This window comes from Notamacropus eugenii, chromosome 4 (genome assembly GCF_028372415.1).
Source record: "Notamacropus eugenii isolate mMacEug1 chromosome 4, mMacEug1.pri_v2, whole genome shotgun sequence".
In the NCBI taxonomy this organism is placed as follows: domain Eukaryota; kingdom Metazoa; phylum Chordata; class Mammalia; order Diprotodontia; family Macropodidae; genus Notamacropus; species Notamacropus eugenii.
The window spans coordinates 405344875-405372260 of NC_092875.1; the positions used below are offsets into that span (position 1 = coordinate 405344875).

At 38.7% G+C, this 27386-nt stretch overlaps 1 protein-coding gene across 2 annotated transcripts in view; it reads right to left on the reverse strand.

The window, feature by feature from the left end:
• The window catches only part of MAP3K1 (mitogen-activated protein kinase kinase kinase 1), a 73834-nt gene extending 49459 nt beyond the window's left edge, over positions 1-24375 (reverse strand). Inside the window, exon 1 of one of the 2 annotated variants that reach the window (XM_072605595.1) lies at positions 23913-24375. In XM_072605595.1, the coding sequence (XP_072461696.1) occupies positions 23913-24355 (443 nt within the window). In that variant the 5' untranslated portion in view covers positions 24356-24375. Of the gene's footprint in view, positions 1-23517; positions 23620-23912 lie in introns of those variants that run through there. The other variant, XM_072605596.1, reaches the window with a different exon arrangement.
• Between the last annotated feature and the right edge of the window lie 3011 nt (positions 24376-27386).

Genomic DNA, 27386 nt, shown 5'->3' on the forward strand with positions numbered 1-27386 from the left:
AAGAGCTAGTATCTGAAGCAGGATCTGAAGCTGGTTTTTCTGGCTCCAAATGCGGCACTCTAATATGCCCTGATGTCTCTAACATAACCATGCTCTGTGGCCATAGGCAAGTCTCCTAACTTCAGTCCTATCTGAAAAAGGAGAATACCTGTTAAATACCAATCTCACAGGATTGTTTTAAGAACCAAATGAAATATGCATAAAAAGCACTTTTAAAAATCTTAAAGTATTTTTAAATGTCATTTGTATATGTATCTCAGGCAAGATCTTTAGTTGACATCCCACCTCTGACTACTTTTCTTTTTAAAAATAGATGTTTAAATATATTTGTCTTTATACTGACTAGGTATCCCCCCGTAACTCTTCGAGTCCTGAGATTCATTGTTCATAATAAAGAATTTTTTAAAAAGAGGAAGAAAAAACATCTGGGAAAACCAATCAACACATCACAAAAATCTGACATCATATACAATGTCCCACAGCCATAGACAATCTTCCTCCCCTCCCTCCTGCGTTAGGGCCATGGCTACTTCTTAGCTATTTTTTTATTTGTAAAATGGGGATAATAGAATTAGCACCTATTTCACAGCTTGTTGCTAGGATCTAGTAAGATGCATATAAAGTCTTTTGTAAAACACTGAAACAGTGCATAAATGTTAGATGCTTTGTTATTATTACTAAAGCATACTTTACCAACATGCCTTTTTCACGCAGTGTTACACACCAAAAAGCATGGAGGGTTTTGGTCAACAATCATTTATTCTTGAGGAAGGTGCTAGGGGTGGAATAAAGAGGATGAGTAGTCAAGTCATTTCTATTTTCTAAATAAACAATTTAGTTGGGAAAAAAAAAATCTAAAGAGTGCAAAAATAAAACTACTTCCAACAGATTTCTGACAAATAGCAAGGATTAAGTGTAAATATTTCAAAAATTTAGAAACAGTATGAGTATTTAAGCATGACTCTAGGAATGACTACCTCCACTGGCCACAGAGAGACAATGAGGAATCAGTGAAAAAGTCCAGGATTCTGGGAGAAAAGAAAAGTAAGTTCAGTCTCTGCCCCTAATTAGCCAGCTGGCCTAAGGCAACTCAATCTTTCTGGGTCTCCATTTCCTCAGTCTATAAAATAAGAAAAATGGAATAGATTATAATCTGTGAATTTTCTTAAGGCACTAAACTTCTATGCACCTATAATTTTGCCACAGAATATATATGATTTCTGCTGGGTAGTTGTATGGAAAATATTTAAACTGTAAGTTTAATAAAATGAAAATTTTTTCCTAAATTATGAAATCTATGGAATAAAATGTTATTCTAAAAATCAGATTAGCTTTTAATTTAATTAAACATTTTCCAGTTTCTATACAGGTCCTACATAGTTGAGCTTATTGTTCAAGTAGTAGAGAAACTCAGTAGGGAAAAGGATTAAAATTTCTATTTTAAACTTAATTATAATACTTCACATTCTAACTTAATTAAATGTTCAAGTATCATGGAAAAGAATATTTACCTTTATGTGACATCAAATGATAAATAATAATCACAAAGTTTCTAGTTGTCCAAATTATTTAATCATAAGACTTATCTTTTTAAGACATATTATAACTTTACATATGGTACTAAAAGTGGTAAAGATGCCAAAAACAGAGAGCTAAGAATTTTGAGTTTTCTAAAATTATGGAATGTTCTGAAGTGAAGACATCTTGGAGATAATCAACTCCAAACCTGTTTTACAGAACCAAATCAAAACAACTCTGTTCTCTTAGAGATTTTAAAAATTCAAATTTTAAGTAAAAGTCAAATTCATTTAAATCACTCTCAGTATCTGTTAAAAACACATCAGCCATCAAATTATTGATTTATTGATTCATATGCTAAAGTTAAGCACAATACAGTTATGGATATCTAGTAGTCTTTAATTTTTCATGTTAAAAAAACTTTTAAAATGTATTAATAGTAACATATTATAAACTATTAAAATCTACGCACATTAGTGCATTATCAGCATTGAATTAGTCTGGTGCTATCTTGGCAAGATTCTACCTTTTTCAATATCTCTCCCTCACCACCCCACTTCTCTGACTGCCACTACTCTAATACAGGCCATCACCTCAAGCTTGGACTACTATAATAGCATGCCAGTTCTGTCTCTGTCTCTCAAATTATTTCCCTCCTCTAGCCCATTTTCCACACAGAAACCCAAGTGACCTTTTAAGTGTCATTTTCCTGTTCAATAAATATAAGTGGTAATTAGAGCCTAGAGCAGAGGTGACAACTTAACTAGAAAGGGATCCTTAAAGGCAGCATACTGACTTAGAAAAGTCTCAAACTAAAATTGTTACAGTTTATTCTTATTTTATTAAGCACTCCCCAATTACTTATTAATCTGGTTCGGCCTGCACTTTTGAGCTTTACAGGCTGGGAGTATGACATCTCTGACTTACGGAATGAAATGTAAAATTCTTTGGTATTCAAAGTCCTTCATAACTTCAACTTTTCCCAGAATTCCATTCTTTTTATAGTTTACTATCCTCCATATACTCTAATCCAGTGACTTTAGACTCTTTGCTAAATTCCTGGTTCTCCAACTTCTAAGATGACTCCTTAGTCTCTTATTTCACACTTCTTTAAGAGAGAGTGTGTGTGTGTCCATCCCTAAAGGCTGTCCTCAGCCTGTTCCCTCCTGCCATGATCTCTGTTGGCAATCACATCCATTTCCATAACTTCAATCTTCACCTCTATTCAGATGGTCTCCAAATCCAGTCACAGTGCTGCCTGCCTAGCACCTCCAAATGTCTGCCCAAATATCTCCACTGTAGCTGTGAGACCACTCGAGATGTATTTATTTAATATGTATGTATAGTAAAAGACAGAACATTAAAGTACCAACACTAATGACCAGTGAAGGTCTCTGAATTTCCAACCTGATTTTGAGGAATATCCTACAAAATTCCTTGGAACTGTCTAAGATTAAACTGTAAACTTCCCAACAGGTCTCGATGACTATGCATTCCCTGCGACAGCTCAGGACTGCAACAGTTCCTGACCCAAGTTTTCAGCTTCCTCAATCATCCCCTCTAAATCCGTGTAATTTTCAATTTCCTTGTAGCTCTATTTTGCATCAATGCCTATTTCACTGATTATTTCCACCCATCTAAATACAAATATCTTCTAGGGACCTTTGTTGAAACTTGCAAAGAGAGAAAATTACACATAATTACTCTTGTTCACCAAGAGACTATTGCTTTATTTAAAAATAAATTCCACACCCTATTTTATACGTGAAGAGTTCCAAAGGACATTAGCTTCATATAAAGTAAACCTTTGGGATGAAATGAGAAGCATCCACACAAGGATACTCCACTAATTTTCTGATTGTTATTAAATGTTAATACAAATTCAATGAGAGAAATAAAGACTTGATATAGCATATAGCACCCTGTCCAAAAACTAATGCCCATCTTTTAGAGATATAATCAGGGAAAGTATTGTGTTATCAGAAGATATGATTTTTTTTCTTTCTACCCATGCAGATGAAATTGATAACTACTAGCTTTTATTTCCCAAGTAACAAATGTTAAAGGATAAAAATAAGCAATCCTCAAGAAAATAAATCCAGGATATTGCTAGCCATAAGGAAAAAAAAAACAGTTCCAAATCATTAACAATTAAAGAAATGCAAATTTAGGTGACCCTGAGCTTCTACCTCACACCCATCAGACAAGGACAAATGCTGGAGGGATTGCTGGAAAAGAATCACACTGATAGACTCATTGCTGGCCTACCTATTCTAAAAAACAATTTGGAACTCCAAATTTGTGAAATTGTACAAATATAAAGCTTTTAAAGATACTATACCATTACTAAGCCTATATCTCCAAAAAGAACAATGAAAGAGGAAGACGTCCTTTATACATAAAAATATTTATAACACCCCATTTTTTCAGTGGCTAAAAACCTGGAAACTAAGAGGGTGACTATTATTTAGAGAACATCTCAACAAATTGTGGTATATGAATGGAATGGATTATTACTACTGTGCTATGAAAAGTTATAGGAGAGGCAATTTTCAGAGAAAACGGGGAGACTTGTATGAACCGATGCAAAGTGAAGTGAGGAGAATCAAACAATTTATAGTATAATGTAAAATGAATAATTTTGGAAGACTTAACCATGAGTAATATATCAATCAAAATCACAGAATTCAAACAATGAAGAATGTTACACAACTCCTGAGAGGCAAGAGACACTTGATAACATGCTCTTAAATCATTTCCCACAGGACTTTTATTTTTAAATTCTTCAGTGGAGGATCTCTATTACCTACATGATAAAACAAAATCCTTGTCCTAGATTTGCAGTCTTCCATGACTCTGAATTTCATTTATTTTTCCCATTTCATTTTATTCTCCCCCACCCCAAGCCCATACCCAACTATTCCAGCAAGACTGTTCCCCATATGTGACACTCCATCTCCCACCTTCATGGCTACAAGTAGCCTATACCCTCATATATCTGGAATGAACTAACTCCTCATTTCTGTCCCTTATAACTTCTTCCTTCAAAGTATAGCTCAGTTGCTACCTCCTACTGTACATGAGACCCTTCTGGAGCACTCTCCCCACCCCTACAAGTCATTAGTGTTGAAATTACTTTGAATTATTGGTCTACATGCTGTTCTCACCAACCCTTAACCCACAGCTCCCAAGTAGGCTCCCTGAGGGCAGGGAGTTTCATTTTTGTCTTTGTATTTCTCTTATCTAGCAAATACAGTACCTAGTACCTGGTACATAATAATCACTTAACAAATGTATGCTAACATTTAAAATGTAGCTGTGACTTCCCCATGTTACACCTCTGCAGTTGATTTTTTAAAATCCGAATGCAGAAATTTGCATTTATCCCTATTAAAAGTTTTATTATTAGATTTGACCCATTGCTCTGGCCTAGTGAGATCTTTTTAAACTCTGATTCTGTCACCAGCATTACTTCTCACTCCCAGCTTTGCCAAAAGTTTATGTCTTCACCTAATGCCTTTATTTTCCTTTATTTTTTCCAGTTACTGACATCACCCTTGTTGAGGTCTTCAATACCTTTATCTTAAACTGCTATAATATCTTCCTTCCTCCAGTCTCTTCCTTTTTCCATTCATGCTCCATACCACTGTTGTCCACATCATCTTCCTAATGTACTGCTTTCACATGTCACTACTCTTATCAAAAACCATCGGTGCCTCCCACCAAAAAAATATTAACTCTTGAAGCTGACAATCCAGACTCTCTACAATGTAGCTGCAATGTAATTTTCTAGGTTTATTTTGTACTACTTCCTCTCACATACTAGTCCAATCAAACCAGACTCCTCTCCATACACCATTCTTATCCTGCTCTCACTTGCTTACATTATCACTCACAAACGGTCTTTCCTTGCACCAACTTCTTCAACAACCAATCTGAACTACAGGAGTTCCTTCCTCCTACTCTTCAAGGCCTAACTGCCCTTGCTCTACATCCTTAGCCCTCCCTTTTCCCAGTCCTGGAGTTGATCGTTGCTCCTCTCATTTCTCAAAGCACTCTGCTTGGACCTTTACTTTGCATTTATCATATAGGCTATTTTAAAACCAAGGTTCTAATATCACTCCTAGGGCTATATCCCAAAGAGATCACACACATGGGAAAAGAACATATATATACACAAAAATATTTATAGCAGCTCTTTTTGTGATGGTAAAGAGCAGGAAACTGAGAGGATGTCCATCAGTTGGGGAATGGCAAAACAAGTTGTGGTATATGAATGTAATTGAATACTATTGTGCTATAAGAAATGATGAGCAGACAGACTTCAGAATAACCTGGAAAGACTTATATGAAGTGATGCTGAGTGAAGTGAGCATTCAGGAGAAATTGCACATAGTTAAAACCACACTGTGCGATGACTAACTTTATAGACTTGGCTCTTCTCCAAAATGCAAGATTCTACGATAACTCCAAAAGGTTCATGATGAAAAATGCTATCCACATACAAAGAATTACAAAATCTGAATGTAGAACAAAACATACTATTTACTCCCTCTCTTTTTTATTTTGTTTCTTCTTTCTTTCATTCCATTGGTTATAAGTCTTCTTCACATCATGACTAATGTGAAAGTATGTTTAAGGTGAATATATTAGATCTAGAGCCTAGGTCAGATTGCATGCTGTCTTAGGAAGGGGGCAGAGGAGGGAGGAGGAGAAAATTTGGAACTCAAAAACTTAGGGAACCCTAAAATTAAATCTTTTTTTAAAAAAAGAAAGAAAAAAATCAGGGTCCTTTGAATAGAACTAAGTTTTGTAAGGACAAGGATCACTTCTTATCTTGGTAACTGAATGAACTTCTGAATGCTACTCTATTTTAATGCTTCCAAGACTGTAGCATTCTAGTTATACAACACTAGAGTAAGGATAAAATAAACACAAACAACTGTAATATATAACATTAAAATATTTGCATATTACAAAAAAGAAAATTAAGTCAAGGCCTCAGACCTCAGGGATCACTTATTCAGCAGAGGATAAACTTTTTAACCTTAGGCTGACTTCCCATTATCACCCAATTCACTTATGAGGAGGTTTTTCCTTTATTAGTAGTAGGTATTTGCTTTGGGAATGCAGAGTACTACAATTCTAAACAAAATAGGTTTACATATTTAGGAAGACAAATCTATTTTAAAAATCACAACCTATTCTAAAGATCAATACAAATTATTTTATAACTTTGTTATTTTGGATTATTTTTACTGATTCCATCCATAAGCATAAATTAGTTGTTCAATGAGTAGAACTTTGGCATTTGTGGAGAATGTTTAAGAAGTACTATGAACTGAGGAATGCAAAGAAAAATAAAGGAGTAATCATCACAACCTGGAGAGGGTTTTCATCTGACTACAATAATTCTTACAGACTTAAGACTTCGGGAGGGGCATTTACATTTTAGATGAAAAATTTTATTAACCTCAATTAATTTTTAAGTAGTGAAACTGGTGTCATATATATGTAAGGGGAGGAGAGTTTGGATCTGGGGAATTTTGCTCTCCACTCCCACATTAGATCTTACCTAATCTGAGTAGTAATAAAAATACATGCAATCTCCAAGTATATGAAGAGTCCATGCTTTCAAAGAAACATTATTAATTAATGAAGGTTAAGTTCCCAGGCCTATCCAAAAAAAGCCTATTTGTCCCATAAAACATATGAAGTATTGTCTTCAATATTTCATCTAACATTTCTATCAGGGAATGCCTCCCAAATTCCGATTCGGAAATCCTCCCAGTTCAACAATTTCCCAAGGCAGCATGGAAGCTGAGGTTCCAGAGTTATAGTCACATAAATGTTAAAGTCTTTCTATCAGCATAAGAAATATTATCTTTCTATATTCACAAGAGAAAGCCAAGCTCTACGCTTCTTTATTTCTTTCTCCTGCTGATCTATGAAACATGCAGGTCTGAGATTTTTCCTGGCAATATTAAGTGTGACCCAGGGGCTACTACCCCTTCTAAGAAGGCTCTCAGCAACGTCGATGGGGACAGGTCCTAATGGCAGGTCTTCAGTGCTAAGACACAGCCAGGGCCTTTGGGCCGTCAGAGGACCTCTGCTGTCTGGAGACTTAATCTCCCTGGGCCTCAGACTCTTTATCTAGACATTGAGGGGGTTTGACTCAATGGCCTTCCAGGTCTTTTCTAGCTCTATGACCAAATGAAAAATTAAAAAAGTAAGACTTAGGCCAAAGGCTCCTGGGTTATGAAAAGAGCAGGTTAATTTTTTTCCAGATTTATCACACTTCTCTTGACTCAAAGAATTGCCCTGCCCACAGCTTAAGTCACAAGTTAACTTCTCTCCCATTTGTAGAAGTCGACTGGAGAATTCATTCCTCTCTGGAGCTTCCCTTCTCTGATCCCCAAGGGCTCAAAGATCACACCAGAATCAGTTAAACTGTGACTCCATGGGAGACTACTGCCTCTCTTGAACAGGATGATCCTCTGCTACGGAGTCACTCCAGCAATACTGGTTGGGGCCATATCTGTCCTGACCTGACCCAGTATCATCTTTCAAGAGTCAAAAATTCTTCCTAGCCTTTTGATCAATACTAGCTCTATCAATAGAGCATAAACATGGAAGATCACAGGAACATGCTGGGAATCCACTTCTATTTTCACTTGAATACAAGTAAAAGGTCCACCACACCTGGGACAGAAGAACACAAGAATATGATATATATCTCAAATGGCACTCTTTCTCAATACCTTAACTAGTGATCAATCCAGTAATGTACTATATCGAGGACCCCATCCAGCCATGCTTCATTCTGTTGTCATGGCATCTCATCAATCACTTTGCTGTCCGTTATATATCACCCACTACCTTCCAGGTTTTGAATTATAATTAGGCAGCTAGGTGGCACAGTGGATAGAGCACTGGGCTTGGAGTCAGGAAGAACTATGTTCAAATCCAGTCTCAGATATTTACTACCTATGTAATCCTGGACAAGTCATTTAACCTGTTTGCCTCAAGTTTTCTCAACTGTAAAATGGGGACTATAATAATACTTGCTTCCCAGGGTTGTTGTGAGAATCAAATGAGACAATTGTAAAGTGCTTTAGCACAGGGCCTGGCATGTATAGTAAGTGATACATAAATGTTACTAACATCACTGTTAATATTATTATCACAATCAACAAATCAGCTGACATTACTCCTCATAATAATGTATTTATCTAGCTCCAAATGATTCTTTCCAGTTTCTGTAATTTTCCCAAATCAAAACGCCTACTCGAGGCCCATTACTCTCCTATGTGTTGTTTCCCACATCATAAAGTTAAATTCCTTCCCTGCAAGAATTATTTTTGATTTTATATAATAATTTTAAAAATTTACTCTCTTCCTTTAGTTTGTTCTTACCCAAATAACAGACACTATTATTTTATCTACTTTTGAAATGAGCCATTAAGTCTTTAAAGATTTGATTTTTTTTCTGTAATTTAAAATTAGATTGACAAAGATGCTTTTTTTCAGGTTTATTACAAACTTCACATTCCTTAATACCCACTTTCAGTCACTAAATTGTGAAGAGTCTTGAATATGAGACTGAAGGATTTGAATTTGGACTTATACAACCCCAGTACAAATACAAATCCTCAGCTTTGTATTCAAGACCTTCAGATCCTTCATTGATCACCTCTCTTGGCCCCAACCAAGCTATCATTTTAACTATTTGATTTAATCAGCATTAATTATCTCATGAATCCGTGCTCAGTTCTGTTTGCCCAGGTCAATAACAAAAATGTTAAAGGCAGAGATGGTACTTATCAAATTTGCATATGACAGAAAGATAGCTAAAAACCTGGATGACAGATGGAGGCTCTAAAGTGTTCCTAAGGGGCTAGAAAATGGGGGAAGGGGTGAATGAAAATCATTTAAATGCCTGCTATATATGTCAAGGACTCCATTAATCAGATGAAATTTAATAGGGATAAATGCCTTTATACTTGGCCTCAATGATTCAAGAATATAGCCAAAGTCAATGTCATCTTATGATGCAATGAGAGAAGAAAACAAAAACATTGCTGCTAATTCAAATAGTGAAACTGTCACTATCTTGTTAAATTTAATATATATATTTTTTAAATTATAAGTAACAAGTTCCTCTTATAATTCTCGTTCTTCACATACTGAAATCTTTACATTTGCTTATGATGATTGCTAAATTAAAAATATATGTATGTGTATATATGCATATATTTAAATATACATATTTATATATACATATATATGTATTTTTAAGTGAAGCACTGTCTCTAGGGTGTAGAGAAGTGATCATTCCACTACATTCTGCCCCAGTTAGACCACATATAAAGAGTATAGTGGATAGCATCAAAATAATGCATGAGGATCCTCCACTGAAGATATTTTTAGCTTGGAGACAACTTAAAGGGGGACACATTTTTTTAACTGGTGGGGTATACTATCAAGTTGAGAGACCCTTGCTTTAGATTAGTAGTGTCTTGAAGGAAGAAGCCCTATTTTTCTCCCAGACCTTGCTGGTATAGAATTCATTGCTTGACTTTAACCTGTGAATATTTTTAATCTGTAGTACTCACCTGACTCAAAATACAACTTACAGCTGTCCCCATGTCTGCCTCTTTACCTGATGGTTCTAATCTCTGGAATTCACAGTTGCTCAGGGTCTCAACACCAATTTTTTGTAGCACAGCTAACACATCCCTAAGTATGTAGTAATTAACAAATGATAATTGATTGATCTTTTCTTCTTTTAAACAGCAAAGGTTCTATTACATGAAGGAGATTGGTAAAAAGCAATGCTTTAAAAATGTAGGAGGCACAGGCCTGGACAAATTTTAAAAGGAACATTATTTAAGTAGTGTGGGCAAGATGAAGTATCATAAGACCATTATACGTGCAGGGTCAAATGTTTAAAGCTCAAAAAGACCTCCAAGGTTATCAAATACAACCACTTCATTTTGCAGTTCAGGACTCTTATAAATATGTCAATCAAAATCTTACTACAAATCTTAACCAAAAAAGTTAGTGTTTTTGCCTAACACCACTTTCAATACAGAAAAACTCAAAGAATAATACTTAACACACTACATTTTCCTTCCCCAAATATATACCAATTCATGTGGTTGAAGGGGGAGTAAACTCACTAGGATATTATTTAACAGTTAAGTCTGGGGTTTTGTTTGCCATAGATAATCCTAAGTGGATAATGAGCAGATAGATTTGACTATATATAAAATTTCAAGTACTACATTACCTATTACAAGACATTTTTTAAAAAATCAAACCCTGGGGAAAAAAATATCACACTGAAACTTTACATACCATAACAGAACTCTGTACACAGTAGATCCATCAAAAGTGCTTTATTGCTTTTAAGTTGCAGAAAGACACTCTAACCTAAGAACCAAAAGCAGTCTTATAGTAAAGTACACACACACACACACACACACACACACACACACACAATTAAACATGTCATTTTGGCTTAGAATAAGAAATATTCCTGAAGTTAAACTTTTACTGTACTGATATTAAATAATTACAATATAAGACCTACAAATTCTCAGTATGCATTTATCTTCATCAAGGATATAATATTAAATGTCATCATACCACACTATGTACTTTTGATCATGTTACACAGCAGGCTACTGAATTCAATGATGAGATGATTTTGGACATTAACTGTTTTATTTGTTATCAGAGAATTTTGGCCCAGGAAGTACCTGAGAGAAAAGAAAGATGTCCTTGAATATAAACTTTCCCTATATGATGGCAAAATTGCCTTGCTGGACCTGAGCCCAGCAGTGAGGGTTTTGTTTTTCATGCCTTTCCTACTATTTAAATCCTCCAGAAAACCCTCTACTGGTAGTGGAAATGGATAGGAAAATTTAATTTTACACTGCTCTCACAAACTTTTAATGGCCACAGATTCTGCCATCAGTAAACAAGGAACCTGTACTATGGACTAAATACTGAGAATGATGTCAATATGAGGGATTCGATCCTCCTATGGTCCAGTTCTCCTTGCTCTGTTCCCCTATCAGATTCTACTCCAAATGTGAGTCAAATTTCTAGAGGATACATGCTTTAGACCACAGTATAAATGGATCAGGATAAATCCATCAAAAACTTTAAAAATAATTTACTAAATATCTGTCATATCTAGCATTGTATTCTCAGTTTACTATAGAAAGCATGACATGTTTGGCAACATGCTTTTAAGAAATGGCCAGATAATTTTAAGTGTGATAAATTGAAAAATGCCTAATTCCATGCCCACTATTAACTAAATGCAGAAAATGAAAATATTCCATTTTAAAATGTTTTCTATATTGTTGAATTACTCTCAAGAAATGATTCATGATGGAAATGTACATATCAAATAATTCCCAAATGTATTTTTAAAATACTCATGATAGTATAATGAAGTAAAGAGTAAGCTAGGCTTGTCTTATTTATTCTTCTCGAGGATGCAAATATGTTACCAACATTGTCTCTTGACATTTAACCATAATCAGAACTTGGTATTGGTTTACTACACTGCTCGTTCATTTCCTCAAGAGGTTTCATAAAATGACAACTAGAAATCAGACTTTTCTTCAGGATTAACTATTCACTACACAGACAGATGTTCTATCATCTCTGACAATGAGGAGGCTGACTCTCAGTAAAGTCTGTTCCATATAGATATATAGAACCTAGCATGCAACAACTCATCATCCTCTTGTAAGCAGTAGACATTTTTCCTATGTCTTTATAGATAGTAGCTAAAGTTATTAACTGGTGGCACAGTGGATACAGCACTGGGCCTACAGTCAGTAAGATCTGAGCTCAAATCCAGTCTCAGATACACAGTTACTAAGCTGTGTAACCCTGGGCAGTCACTTAACCTCAGTTTGCCTCAGTTTCCTTAGCTGTAAAATGGGGATACTAATAGTATCTCCTTTGTAAGATTGTTATGATGACCAAATGAGATATTTGTAAAACTCTTAGCACAGTGTCTGGCACACAGTAGGCACTATATAAATGTTTATTCTCTCCCTCCCATTCATTAAGTGCCTATGATATGTATAAATTATGAGAGGGACTGAAGGTACAAAGACAAAAACAGTTCCTGCCCTTTTAGAGTTCACATTCTACTGGAGGTGGGGAGGCAGACCATGGACACAAACAAATATAATATATAATAAAATAAATAATAAAATACATGGGAAATTGGACACTATCAACTGAAAGTATCAAGGAGCTGACCCTTAAAGAACAACTTCCAAAGGGTACAAAGAACGACGGAATATATTCCAGGTATAGGCAACAACTTGTGCAAATGTGTGGAGGTGACTGATAGAATGTCAAGTTCAATAGGCCAGTAGGCCAGTTTATGAAGGGCCATAATATGGAGTAAGGGTAGAAGGTAAGTGGTAGACAGTCTGTGGTAAAGATGCTAAATTCTAGGCAGAGGAGTTTGTATGAAATGTATGAGAAATGGAGTGTGTGGCCTGTACCTTCGTCAAATTATCTGGGGAGCTGCATGGAGGAGAGATTAAACAGACTAGGAGGAAGAACAATTAGGTTATTGTACATAATGTCCCAAAAGACTCAGTTTGCTTAAAGCAGGTTTTTGGGATACTCTAGAATGTTGGAATTAATAGGCAGCTATGAGGGCAGAAATTGATGAATGAGAGAGATGTTATAAAGATAGACTCTCCCAGGCAATTGATAAAATATGGGGAAGAGGAAGAGAGTCAAGGGTTACTCTAAAGTTATGAATAACTAAGAAGATGGTGATGGCCTCAACAGTAAGAAGAACAAGTTTAAGTGGGGAAGGTATTTATTCTGTTTTGTGTTTGAGATTTCTGTGGGAGGAATTCCAAGAGAAAATGTCCAAGTAAGAAGCTGACAGCATGGTCCCGGACTTCAGAAGATGAAAGTATTATACAGATTTGGGATTTACAAGATATGTTTAAATTCTGCCTCAGAAACTTATGGCTATGTCACTATGGGCATTTCTTAATTTCTGTGAACCTCAGTTTGCTCATCTGTAAAAGGGATAAAAATAGCACCTACTTCCTAGTTATTATGAGGACCAAATGAAGGAACTTCAAGAACTGTAATAAATGCAAGCTATCCATATCAAGGGGGCAGGAGATGGAAGATACAGCAAAGAAGAATGAAAGAAAAGGTTGGAGGCTGAACGAGATGGGCATTCAAGGATGCCAGGCAGAAGAGATCCATTTGTTGACCAACTGACACTAATATAATGAATATGGCCTTCTACAGTAATAATATACTCTTTGCTAATGTTAAAACAAGATGAGGACTGAGATAAGACTCTTCATTGAATTTAGCAATTAAAGAATTCTCAATAATCTTGGAGAGCCCAGTTTTGTGGGATAAGATCATAGATTTAACTCTGAAAGGGAACTCAGAGGAAATCCAACATTTTCAAGTGAGAAAGCTGAGGCTTAGAGAGATGAAATGGTTTGATCTATGGTCACACAGGTAATGTTGGAGGTAGAATCTGAAAGCAGGTCTTTCTGACTCCAGGGTCTAGCACTTTATCCACTTTACAGAGGATAAAAGACTGTCAAAGTCAAGTTAAAGTTTTGAGGATATTGGAGACCTGGACATGCTTATAGACAGCAGGGAAGGAGCCAGGAAAGAGAAGAAGGCAAAGGGAGGAGCAGGAGGTCAGAGGAAATTGAAGAGGAGAGAGAGCAAAGAAATGGAAGATGAAGAAACTGGTAAAAACAAGCAAGCTTCTGCAGAAGACAAGGAGAGGTGGGGCTCAAGGAATAGGTAGAAGTTTTGGCCTTGAAAAGAAGAGACACATCTTCCTCAGATCAACAAAAGTAAAGAGAGAGAGAATAGGCAAAAAAAAAAAAAAATTCAAGGTATGAAGTAGGAGAGATGAGGGAATTCACAAGAAATGGCTTCAATTTTCTCAGAAGTATACAAATCCTAGCAGCAACCAATAATTTGCTAGGTTCCAAAAAATATTTTCTCTGAATTTATCTCAGAAATAAAGCTATCATTTGCTTTATAAAAATTTACAAAACTTAGGATTCCACTGAACTTTTTAAATTTTCTCAAAACCTAATGTCTGACTTCCTCATTAAATCTTTTTCAATTATGTTTTTTTTATTAGTAGTTACATATTACTGAACAAAAGATTCCCTAAAAGACCTACTCCAATGCCATCTCCTGACAGGATGGTAACCCTGGGTTTTAAAAGGCTATGCAAAGAGAGAATTCTGGTGTAGTTCTATGCCAACACAGATTCAAAAACACTCTTTTTTATCTTTGTGTATGGCTGAGTTCAAAAATAATCATCACCACAAAGTTGGCCATTAGGTAACATTTTCAGTCACAAAAACTCAAGAAAAGAAGAAAAACAGAAAAGAAAATGGGTGCTGATTGCATATTACTTAAGTGCACAGTAAGGTTTCTGGGAGTTATGTCTTTCATTAGTGAAATACCCACACCAGAGAAAGTGCAACTGCTTGAAACATATCACAATGTATTATTATCTTAAGGGTTAGAAAACAGCTCAACCTTATATAGCAGAAATTTAATGAATACTGTTTAGTGTGTCAGATAATGTATTAGCATTCCTGGTAACTGGAAGTACCTTGTTATTATGGTATATTTCCTTTCCATTCTGCTCCCTTCAGAAAAGTAGCTTTAGGTTTAGGAGGGGAAACAGGGTGATGGATAATGAAATAATACATGTTTTAAGAGAAGGATCAATGCACCTTGAAACCTTGTAATGTTTAAGTAGTCACCAGATTGTAAATTTAATTCCCTAACTAGTATATTTTAACCTAAGTCCATATAAAAAGGCCATTGTGCAATATACATAGTATTAGGTTTCTGACATACCACATTTAAAATTTTGAAATCAGTTTGTTATACAAAATGCAGCATATTCAGTTATTTGTGCTGTGATTCATTTGCTTTGTGAAACAAAAGTAATGTATCAGTAAAAGAGGAGTTAAGACTTGGACCTAAATAGTTACCTCCCCAAACAGCCAAGCCTGCAGAACCATTACTGTAGCCATGATGTCTCTGTGGCCAATACTCCAACAGAAAAGAGGCAAAAAAAGGTACAATGTATCAAAACAATAAAGCTTCCAACATGTTACACTCTAAATGGATAATTTTTACAAGTATTTTTGTCTTTGTAAAGGGTATATAGAGGGTGGCCAATATAGTCTGACACTAATAAGAGCTACAGTATTTCTGTACCCAACAGTTAAACACCACCTACTGAAGAGCAGAATTCAATACAAGAGCTTAGATTCCACAAAAGGGTATTACTAAAAGTATCAGAAGAATCTTGTATTTAACATAGGTTTCTCTGCCACTGCTTTGCTTTTTAAGAATTTGAGTTTTAGTGAAAAGAATGTCAGATTTGGTATCATTTTTAAAACTTCAGCACTGAAATAACATTTTTCTAAGTGTTTAGAAATACCAATAAAAACCTAGCATCTACTCAAAGATGAACCAAAAATGCCTCATTTTTGAGGAGAGGAAGGAAGGTGGGGACAATTCTCTTAAATCAAAATGGAGGAAACCTGTGTCCGCAACATTTGCTCTACTGTGAATAACTGCCACCTTCCTGTAAAATTCTCAAACGCAATTTCCCATAAATTATCTTGTTAGATCCTATACAATCACCATTTATCAGATAGGAAAAATGAAATTGGAGTTGTGATTTCCCCACTGATACTGCTATTTTAGTAGAGGAGTTGGAAAAAATAAGTTTCTAAGTCCAAGTTCAAGACTTTTCATTAATTTAATCTAAGAAAGACTAGAATGAATCAGTGAAAACTTGAACTATGAAACACTTTTTTATAGAAATTAAATGTTTCTGTTCAGAAGAGTATTTCATAGAAGTAACCCTCCAATCTTAAAGGCTCTACTAGCTGAGTGAGAGCAAATTCAGGCTACTTCTGCCAAGCTGGAAAGGCTTGAGTATGGGCTCAGGGATGGTCTACTTGTCTGTGGTTCTAAGATCAACCCAGCTATGTTTAGAGAGACTTAACAAGGTGGTGGTGAATTTTTCAGCCATGTTTACTTTCAAAGACAACTAACTTACAGAGTGGCCTCATTTGCATTGGTGGAAGGAGTACTCATACCAATGAAATTACATGTCCTGGAAATATTGAGATATTCAAATTCAAAGGACTCATTCTATCTTATTACCAGGATCATATGATGTTTAAAATTTCAAAAGGTCTTAAAAATCATATCTAGTCTGACCCTTTATAGAGAAGGAAGCTGAGATACAAAAGAGGTTAAATGACTTGCTCAAAATGACACAGGCAGTAAATGAGAGTAGGATGGACTTCAATCCAGTCTTCTGACTCCAAATCTTTCTAAATGTAACCACAAAATTGGTAACATTTATATGTCGCTTTAAGACTTGTAAAGTGCTTTATACGTTTTATCTCATTTGATCCTCACAACAGTTGTGACAGGTAGGTGCTATCATCATCCCCCTCTTAAAGATGAGGTTCACCACGTGTAGCAACTTGCCTAGTAAGTGACTAAGGCAGAATATGACTTCAGGTTTTGCCAACTCTAGATTCAGCACTCTCTCCCTACCCCATATAAACACAGACAAGAACAGCAGATGATGAGAAGTCATACGATATCAAGACAGGACCCATTTCAAAGGATTACACTATTTTAATTTGTTTATATGCAGGCACAATGCATACACACGTGAACACCCTTCTATCTACTACCAATAATTGCTTAAGTTTCAACACATATTAACATTTGGAGACACAGGATTGCACCTGCATAAAACACTTATGAAAAGTCACAAAAAGATACAGTATTTCCCTTCAAGAAGTTCAATGTCTTAATCAGTTTATAGCCAAATGAGTCATAATAAAATTTTAAGGGTCTTCAGTTTAAACAAATTCTAAGCTAACCACTTAGGTAAACCAAATTAAAGGACATTATTTGGACGTTTATCTGGCAATGTATCATATAAATTATTCTGGTAACAAAGAAAATCTTAATGGTAGTCTATTTCTGTAAGCATAAACCTCAGTCTTCTAAGTCTTGTTGACAATGAAGGGTACAGATCAAGTACTGAATAAGAAGGAAAGCAAGGATGTCAGCTGCAATAAGCAACCTGGTCTTAAAGGGATCTAATGGTCTCACTTCCAAAAGTTAGAGAAATGGGAAGGAAATGTGCATTCAAAAGTACCTCTCTAGTGGCTTTTAATCAAAAGACCCTATCCCCCTTGCCACAATGTTCAGCTATCTCAATATAGTCAATCAAATCATTTCACTTTATATTCCAAGGGACATAAACATCCTAACATTAGAGCACTTCTTACCATCATAAAGCACCAAGTCAACCATATATAATATGTTATACAGTATTAATAATCTCAAGTATTTCTTCCTTAATGAGAAGTGAGGCTGGTGACGTGCACAGCCCTCCCTCCCTCAAAACAAAGTCAAGTGCAAGTCATGTCATTATTTCTCTGATGGCATGGTATTCTTTGGCAACGAAGGACGAACACACACACACATGCAAACTAGAGCATGTTGTAGATTTCCTTACATTGTTGTATTAGCAAAAAGAATTGCTATTAGTAATAAAAACTGTGCTTAAAAGCCAGTGTTGGCATATTGAATTTCATCCTTATTTCTTGCTTTCTACACCCCCATTTTGATTTTCTCTTGCAAGAGAATATCATGCCCAAACTTGTAATCCTGTGGGTACTGCTCAAAGTGTGTAGGCAGGGGCAATTTGAAACTAATCAGTACCTTGAGTCTTCTGCCAACTCTCTAAACTGGAAATGTAGCACACATCCTGACCTAGGCAATGACAAGAGAGATTATTCCCCTGTTCCCCCGCTCCAAAAAAGAAGGAAACACTAATATTCAAAAGAAACAAAGAGAAAGAGGAATAAACTTCACAACAACATACCCTGTGTCATGCTAACCTTGAAGGCTACATGGAATCTTCCCAAATAAAAAATGCAACATCTCAGTTATGCTAGGGCTCCAGTGGTTTACACACCTACTCAGCTGTAAATATAATTTACTGTTGACTTTAATCAAAAAAAGCAACTATGGTTTGGAGATCTCATTAAGATTCTCCATGAGTAACAATATGCATTACCTTAACACCAATTTAGTAATTTTGCTTTCCTTGTAGTCTAACACTATAATCTATACAGAACAACCCATTTTCCCACCCTTATGTTTTGCTTACACATTAGGCAATATCTCTAATGTTATTATCACATGTGTGTCCAGGTTATGGCACAAAGCACATTTTATATGCAAGTTCCAGGGAGCTATGTTTTTAAGGGCCAATCTACTAATTAGTCTTTAGAAAATTATATCAAATATCACCAACTTAATGATCTATTTTAAGGGAGAAAGGTATCTCAGCACAAAAATTAAAACATTGTATTTGCCATCTTGTAAAAATATTATTGTATAAACCACTTTAATTCCAGAGGACAAATGCTATATGAACATTTTCTTGAGCATGTTCTCAATTAACATTCTTTAAATTACAGCTGTGTTCCCTTATGCTTCAGCAAAGTGAGGAGAGCATCTAGCTGATCTCATTATGCTGCTATACAAGAATTAAAACAATTCTGGCCAATAAAATTTTCTCTATAACTGTCACTTTTTTGCAAGGGCAAACAAACTTTGGTCCTCTTTTTAATATTTCATTTCTTTTCAAAGAGATTCTGTTTTACTGGAGTTAAAATTAGTTTAATCAAAAGTCAGATCACCATAAGTCAGTTATCAAGGAAAGGAAAATATCCAAGTTTAAGGAAAACATCTTAAATATAAACAAGTAAGCATAGTATAAGTGCAAAAAGTCATATTTGATCAGGATTCAGAATTCTACCTCAAAAGACAACTTACCCCTTCAGCACCCCCAAAAAAGCAGTACAGCATTTAACCGTTACTTTTTTCTCCTTCAAGGCACTATCCCTTATGGGAACTCCATATTTTTCTTCCTAGCAAACCATTCATCATTACTGCATCAGCACCTCTCTCCATTTCAGATTCTGGAATGAATACAACTAAGTGCTACAGACTGATCAGCAGGCCCCAAAGGAGCAAGCTGCAGCTAGTTTTATTGATCTAGATATAATCAGAGGAGGACTCCTTTCTTACCCTATTTTAGTATCCTTTATTAATCGTCAAAAAAGTTATACAGAGAAAACTTTAAAAAAATACAGACTATGGTTGTGGGTGGTAATGAAGCCTTGAAAGAATATCAATGAACAGTACTACTTCCTGTTTTTTGTATCTAACAAAATGGAGTTATTATAGTGTATTAGAAATCATACATTAAGGAATGCTGGTTAACCAGTCACCCTTGCCAAAATCAGATATGAAAAGAAAACAAAAGTTGGCAACAATTTCTGCCCCTGATTTTTCTCTTTCAGCATTACAATAAACTGTCTTTAGTGACTACGGTTATTGTCTTAATTTAAAATAGAAGCTAAAACATTTTACAACCATACATTTTGATTAATTTAATTCTAACTTCTGCAGTTACCCACTTTTAGTATTATAGTTTATAAATGCCACCCACAAAAATTTTAGTAAAATAATGATTTCATTATTTCTTTGAGCAATTTCCTAACGATATGATATGCCTATAAGTATGTTAACAATCATGGCAATGTTTAGCTACCTTTCTAAATAAAAGCAGAGAAACAAAAGATATACATGCTGAAGAATACAAGAGTTATGAAAGCAGTCTAAAATAAATCTCTTTAGATTAGACAAAAACTAAAAGGTACAGCATATTTTATTCTTTCATGGGGTTACCAAATTGATAGTTTGGGTGGGTGGTTTAAGATGTCAGAATAGGATAGAATCCTTACATCCACTAAACTCACAATTGCCTGTTCAATGAAGAGTGGTAACATTGTAATTTTTCTTCAAAGGCACTAAGTAACTAAAGAAAAAGCCCTTTAATTTTGTGACTTAAAGAATAATTTACCAATCCCTTGGACAAAATTTATAGGCACGGAACTTTCACTGACATTTTAGAAACATAAGGATAAGAAATATAAAAAGCTACAATGCACCTGTAATACGACACAGTGCAAATATGCTTATTACACTTTCTATATCAAAAAGCTAAAAGCTGTACTCAAAACACAGAAATAACTCAACTACCTGGGGCTCAAGGAATTCAGACATATTTGGAAATACTCCTAAAAACAACAAAACACTTAAAACTAGCTTTTATGCCTTCATTACTCTACCAAAGTCTTGTAAGTCTTCTCTTCATATGTTTAGTTTTCTTATTATTAATGTTTTAGCAGATTTTTAAAATCTGAGACTTTGCAGAATTTAAATTACTACTGGAAAGGAGAAGGTAAAGTGTCATTAAAAGCAAGCTTTTACTACTTACATTAAGAAAGGTTAAACTAAGACATCAAGATAAGGGGAAATGAAAAAAAAACTTGTGACGATCTTATTTAAGTCACAGTGTCAAAGTACTTATGAAATCTTTGAATATGTTAAATAAACTGGGAAATATTAAATAATTTACACAAAATTCTTCACGAATGGTTATGACCTTGACAAACCTATTCTAATTAAAGTGACTGAACTGTTTACCCCAAGTACCTAATTGCCCTTGCAGATTATTTTTCCCTTCCACTTTCATATACTATACATGTTTTTTCTTTCATTCTAACATACAAAATATGTCTCCAATGGGAATTCAATTAAATTTTCAAGAAAATATTTTGATATGCACTATTATATATTTTGTACAATTTTTAGTTTACAACCAAAAGGAAAACATCCAGGTTACAAAACAGGAGAAAGAATGAATTGTTCAGTGCCTGTATTCTGAAAATAGCCATGGTTCAAGCCCTGGCTAGGCTACTTACCAGCAGTGTGACTTTGGGAAAGTCATGACTTTTCTAGGCTATGGTTTCCTCATTTGTAAAATGAAAGAGTAGGACTAAACGATCTCTAAATCCCTTTCAGCTCTAAAGCCATGATCTGAGGAAAGCTTAGTCTTTAGCTAATCAACATTTTTGTGCATGTTATTTCTACTCTGTTTGCTCTTATCTACTTCCAAACATCTGACAAGTGTTAACATACTAACTGTGGCCTAATAAGTTCAGGTATTAATTTATCTCAAATGTCTGACAGCCATGTAAAGCTTGTGTCCTTATTGCTATAAATCTCTATCAGAACAGAAAAATTAAAATTAATTTCTGGACGACAAAATTCAAAATTCTAACCCTAAATACAATTTACTTCAACAAAAAAATATTGTTCCCAGTTAATGATTTAGTCTAAACTCCAATGGAAACTACACAAAGGAGATTAAATATTAAGTATAACAATCAGTACTCTGCAGAAGTTGTTATACATTTACACAAGATGTTTATGCAAAAACCTAGTTAAAGGCTCCTCTGTTTTCATTATGTCTTGAGGGACTTATCAGTATTTCTAAATGTATTTTAAAATGTTTTTTAAGTTAAGGATTTGTCATAACACTGCAGCTATAAATAAATGAAATCAACCAAGCCCACAGCAAAATTATGTCAAATCATCCTAGCCACAAATCAGAACTAGGAAAACTCCTTGGAGAAGTGATTTTCATTTAAGAGGCTTACACACACAAATCAAAATTATATATGTGGGTGTTTAAATAGGCATCAGGACATCCTACTGGAGAATCGGTGCAATGCCACAACGTTAAAAAAAAAAATTCAAAACACTAACTTCTCAACAATTCGTGTTCTGCAGTTTCTCAGCGCTGAATTTTTCAAGTCAACTCACATTTAATGATTTCCTTTAAAAGAGTATTTTAGAGTTGTCACTAAATAAAAGTCAAGGAAAACTTAATCATTTTTCTTAGTCACACTGTTCTTTGAGCGGAAGTGAAAAGAATTTGAGATTTTAAACAGTATATCATGCTGTTGCTACTGGAATTTCGTAAGGTGGCAGCGTTTGCAGCTGGGGTGAGCTGAAGCTATGCAAAGTGCGCCCCACTCTCACCCAGAGGTGAGAGGATTGTGGTGGCAGTTAACGGGTTGGATGGCTTGGAAACCGAATGGCTGACACATCCGGTCTAAGATCTTTAGCCACCCAAGTAAATTCAAACTTCAAAGACATCTCAAACACAAGCCACAGCTACCAGTTCAAAGCATTCTAGGCCCAAAGAGTACTTCAGCGTGAGCCCACACACTGTGGCACCCTGAGTTTGCAGCTCACTGGCCTCCACCAGCTATGACCTGCACTCGACATTCTCCCAAGCAGAAAAGACATCCAGTCAGCACCCAAACCTCCCGGTTACCTGCTGCAGACCCCGGGCTCCTCCTGGGCAAGCTGCAGCCAGGCGGCGCGGAAGATCCCGGCTCCAGGACAGCAGCTTGTCTGTCCCACAGCGCACCGGCCTGACCCGGGCCGGCGGGATCTCGCCTCCTCCTCCTCCACCACACACACAGCCGCTGGCCCCGGACCTCGCTCCTGCCCACTAGCTTCTAGTCACCGCGGCCGGACCTCCCGCGCCCCCACCCCCAGCAGCAGCCCAGGCAGCTCCGCTCCGGTCCAGGCTCCCCGGGGCGCCCGCAGCCTCCGCATCAAGCCCACGAGTCCTCGGGACACCCGGCCCCTGGGGCATCTTCTCCTCCGCAGCTGCTTCCCCACCCCCTCGGCAAACACGGGGAGTCCAGGGCCCCCACCCCTATTCCCGTCCCCTCGGACCGGCTGTCCGGGCAAACGTCTAGCTCACTCTCCCACAACTCCGGGTCCACCAGTCTACACAGGGCAAGCCTCGGGTCTACAGACACGGGGCAACCTCCGAGCTGAACAACCTGGCAGTCTACGCGGGGCAACCTCCCGGATCATCGGTCCAGCTCAAAGTCTACCAAGGGGCAACCTCCCAGGCCGATCCACTTCCCCCTACATACGGAAACCTACCAGTCTACACAGGGCAAGGGACTGGTGTACACCCTTCTTCTCAACTATTTCCGCAACCAGATCCGAGCAGAGACAGCTCCGGTGTCTCCCACGTTTCCAAACAATAACACCGCCCCCCCGCCCCCCAGCTCGAGCCCGTCCCTCGCTCCCTTCCCAAAGGTGGGCTTCGGGACCCGCCCAACACCGGGGAGCCGGAGGGAAGGTGGAGGGGCTGGGGGGAAGCCAGCCCGGGAAGAGCCCGGTCCCTAGCGGACTCTCCTGCAGCCTCCCAGCGGCTGCGGACGCTCTCCCCCACCCGCTGCCCCCGAGTTCATTCATTCGGGGAGCGCCCGGAGCCCGGCCGGGCTGGGGGCAGGCAGGCGCTCGGCGGCGCGCCCGGGGTGGCGGCTCCTTACCTCGCGGGGGCACCGGCGGCTGCGGGCGGCTGCTCGCTCGGGGCCGCCCTCCGGTCCCCGGGATCGGCTCCCGCCGGGCTCGGGGCGCCGCTGTCCGGCGGCGGCGACGGCTCTCGGGACTGGCAGGCGCCGAGGGCGAGGGGAGCGGGGGGCGGCGGCGGCGGGGGCGCTGCGGGCTGGAAGGCGCCCCCCGCCGCGGCCGGCGGCCCCGGCGGTGCAGGGTCCCCGGGCTCCGGGGAGGGCGGCGGGGAGGCGGGGAAGAGCGGCGGCTCCAGCTCCACGCTCCGCACTTGGCGCAGCGGCCTCCGCCGCCAGTCCGCCCGCTCGCGGCCCCCGCTGCCCGCGTCCCGCAGGAGCCCGCCGCCCGCTTCGGGGCTGGCCGCCGCCGCCGCGGAGCCCGGCAATCCCGACGACGAGGTGCGATTCCCCGCCGCCGCCGCCATTTTCTCTCGCGGGCTACATTCGCTCTGTCCTCGCGCAGGGGAGGGGCGGGCCAGGAGCGGGGAGGAGGGGCCCGGGGCCCGCTGGGGGCGGGAGGTGTGCGGAGCGAGGGCCGCCGAGCCCCGGGAGCGTAGCGGAGGCTACGCCAACGACGTGGGGGACGACGCAAGCGGGACTCCGGGAGGGGGCGGGGGGGCGGCCCGAGCTGGGGGCGGGGCGGAGAGCTGCGGTTGGTCCATCGGAGTAGCGTTAGAAGCCTAGAAAGGGGGGGAGGGGGAGCGTGCAGGAGGAGGAGGAGAAGGAGGCGAATGTGCCGTGACGCCCCTAGCGGTAGGCGGCGGGAGTGCGGGAAGGGCAGCCGCCTGCAGGTTGGTGGGAGGAGACGCCGTAGGTAGCCCGGTCCGCGGCGCTCCCGCGGCGGGCCTGGAGCCGCTGTCCGGTGGGCGCTCCGCGGCCCGGCCTCCCTCCCGCTGCAGGTGGTCAGTCTTGGCCGCGCCCGCGGGAGGAGCGCAGGCACGGCTTCTCCTCCCCGGCAGTCCGGCACCGCTGTTTGGAACTTGCTCAGGACAACTCTCCGGTGTCCAGAAATAAATAATTAGCACGGTGGGGACGTGGCCGCAGATAGGGCAAGACTGGAGGAAAGAGCTGATTAAAAAACAAAAAGGGCCTGCTGTCCCCTAGCGAGGCTTCCCCGGTGTGCGTGGGGGCCAATGAGAGTTCTCCTTGGGCGCAGGTAAAGGCTGCGCAGGTAAGGACTGATTCAGAGTCCAGGAGGACAGCTTTCGATACATTGTATCCTCCTTAAAGGAATAAAGACAAAAAATAAAAGCTCACTTAATAACCAGGCCACAGGCGGCTTACGTTCTGAAGTTCCTGATTTGAGGTTTCTTTCCCCGCGGAGGGAAAGCCGTGAAACTTCCAGGAGGGGCTGGGGCATTACTTTTGCTGGCTGTTTCTCTGGGTGCGTATTCCAGTATTGGATAAATGCTGGACTAGGGAATAGGAAGCCGACACTAAGGAGCTCAATGCGATTGCCCCCATCCAACTCTACAATTTAACCCTCCCATACCCTCGCCATTTTCCTTTATAGGTTAAAAACAAACAAACCAGCAACACCCTTCCTTAATTATGAAGTCTTCCTGGGGAAAGCGAGAGCCAGAAATCGCAGTGTGGGTGGTGGTGTAGGGCTAGCTGCTGGTATAGGGCTAGCTGCTGGTATTTCCCCAATGATGTGTTTCAAATGGCTTCATTCCCTGAGCGATTCTCTTCGATAAGGTGTTTGGGGATGAAAAGCACTATTTAAATGTTAATTATCTTCAACCTTTCTAGTGCCACAAAGGGATTCTCTGTGTCTCGTTTTTTTCTACTCTTCCTTCTTTCTGTGGGACGAGCTAGTCTGTGCTTTGCCTTATAGATGATAGCCCTTCCCGAGGGCAAGAACAATCTCCGGGTTTATTTTGCAAAACAGCGAGCAAACTTTCATATACAGAAAGGATGATCTATCACATGGGAAGAGGAGAGGGAGTAACGTACTCGGCCTTATCTTATTACAAATGTAGCCAGGAGCCTGAGCTGTCCGCATACTAACTCTGTTTTCTTTCGCAAATGTTACAGTGCGGACTGCAGAAGTTATGAGCAAAGGCCCCCTTTCTAGTCTGTTACTGGAGGAGGAGGGTAATTACTGCCCTGCGGTCCTGAAAAAGGGACGCAAAATAGATCTTGATTTTACATTATTGCCTTGACTACTAAAAGATTATTTTGAAAGTTTTGAAGTGTAAATTTTGAAAGTAATGAGCAGTCCAGGTAATAAAATCTGTCAAACGTTTGTAGTCTTTAATTCCAGGATTAACCCTCCGAGTTTCCTTCTGTGCTGTCCATATTTGGGCTATAATTATGCAACTCTGTTCATTGTGACATCGAGGCCACACACTGGTGTTTACTTAGTCTTCCCTAATTGAGACACCTTACCTTTTTAAGTTTACGATTCATTTTTTCACTAACTTTTTTTTAAGGTTTTTACAAGTTTTAAATTTATCTACTTAAGACATATACCAGTACACTTATAAAAACTAAATAAAGTAACTGTCCTTTAAAAGGTATCGTAAGATTTGAAGTTTTCCTGGAGTAGCGTTAAGTGAAACAGATTTCAAAGCAAAACAGCTTCCCCTAGCCTGTCTATGCATCCGCCCAAGCTGAAACTTGGGTACAGAATGAAGCCGAGTGGTGTTAAGTCAAACCACCAATCAGCTGCATTCTCCTTCACCACCCCCGCCTTCCCTCCTTCTCTAGCTGGTCCTCTCCTAAAACGAAAGACAGCTGAAATTACTAAACCCAGCTCATGGTTTTCGTCATTTTCCCCTTAACCTCTTATGCAAATATCCTGTTCTTCATTATGCCTCCACACACTGAGAATCAGATAAAAAAAAGAAAGGGAGAAAAAAAGAAGTCCGTGGCTGAAAAGGGTGTTCCCATCTGCCATATGTTAAATTCATCTTATTGTTTTGAAAAGGGAGTTTCATTTGAATTAAACTATATGGAATTGTTACAGTAGTTACCCAGACCTCAAAATGTCTAAGGCTGAAGCTACTATTTTAATCCTATTGTGCTCTCCCTTATATTACTAGAAGGGCATGTATCACATTTCAAGTTACTCTATTGCAGTAGACACCTCAACTTGGTTTTTAATGTAGTGGGAAAGACACCATTCTTTTCAGTTACTTCTGTTAGGGGAACGAGGTGGGGCATGAAAAATTGAAACGTAATTACCATTTTCACTATCTTTATTGTTGTTCATTTTTATGCACATTAGGATACCAGCCTGGCTGTTATTTCATTTACACTGTGGCAGTTTCTATAACTCTCAGCCCTATGCTTTCCAAATCAGTACTTCCACATGTTCCTTCTGGGAATCACTTCAATCACACTTAATTTTATAGTTTCATTTGTAGATCTAATTTAGTACAGGTGCATTTTCTTGACATGTACGTGTATTAATGTCTTTGGGATGGAAAGGTTTTGTAATGCACTGGTAGG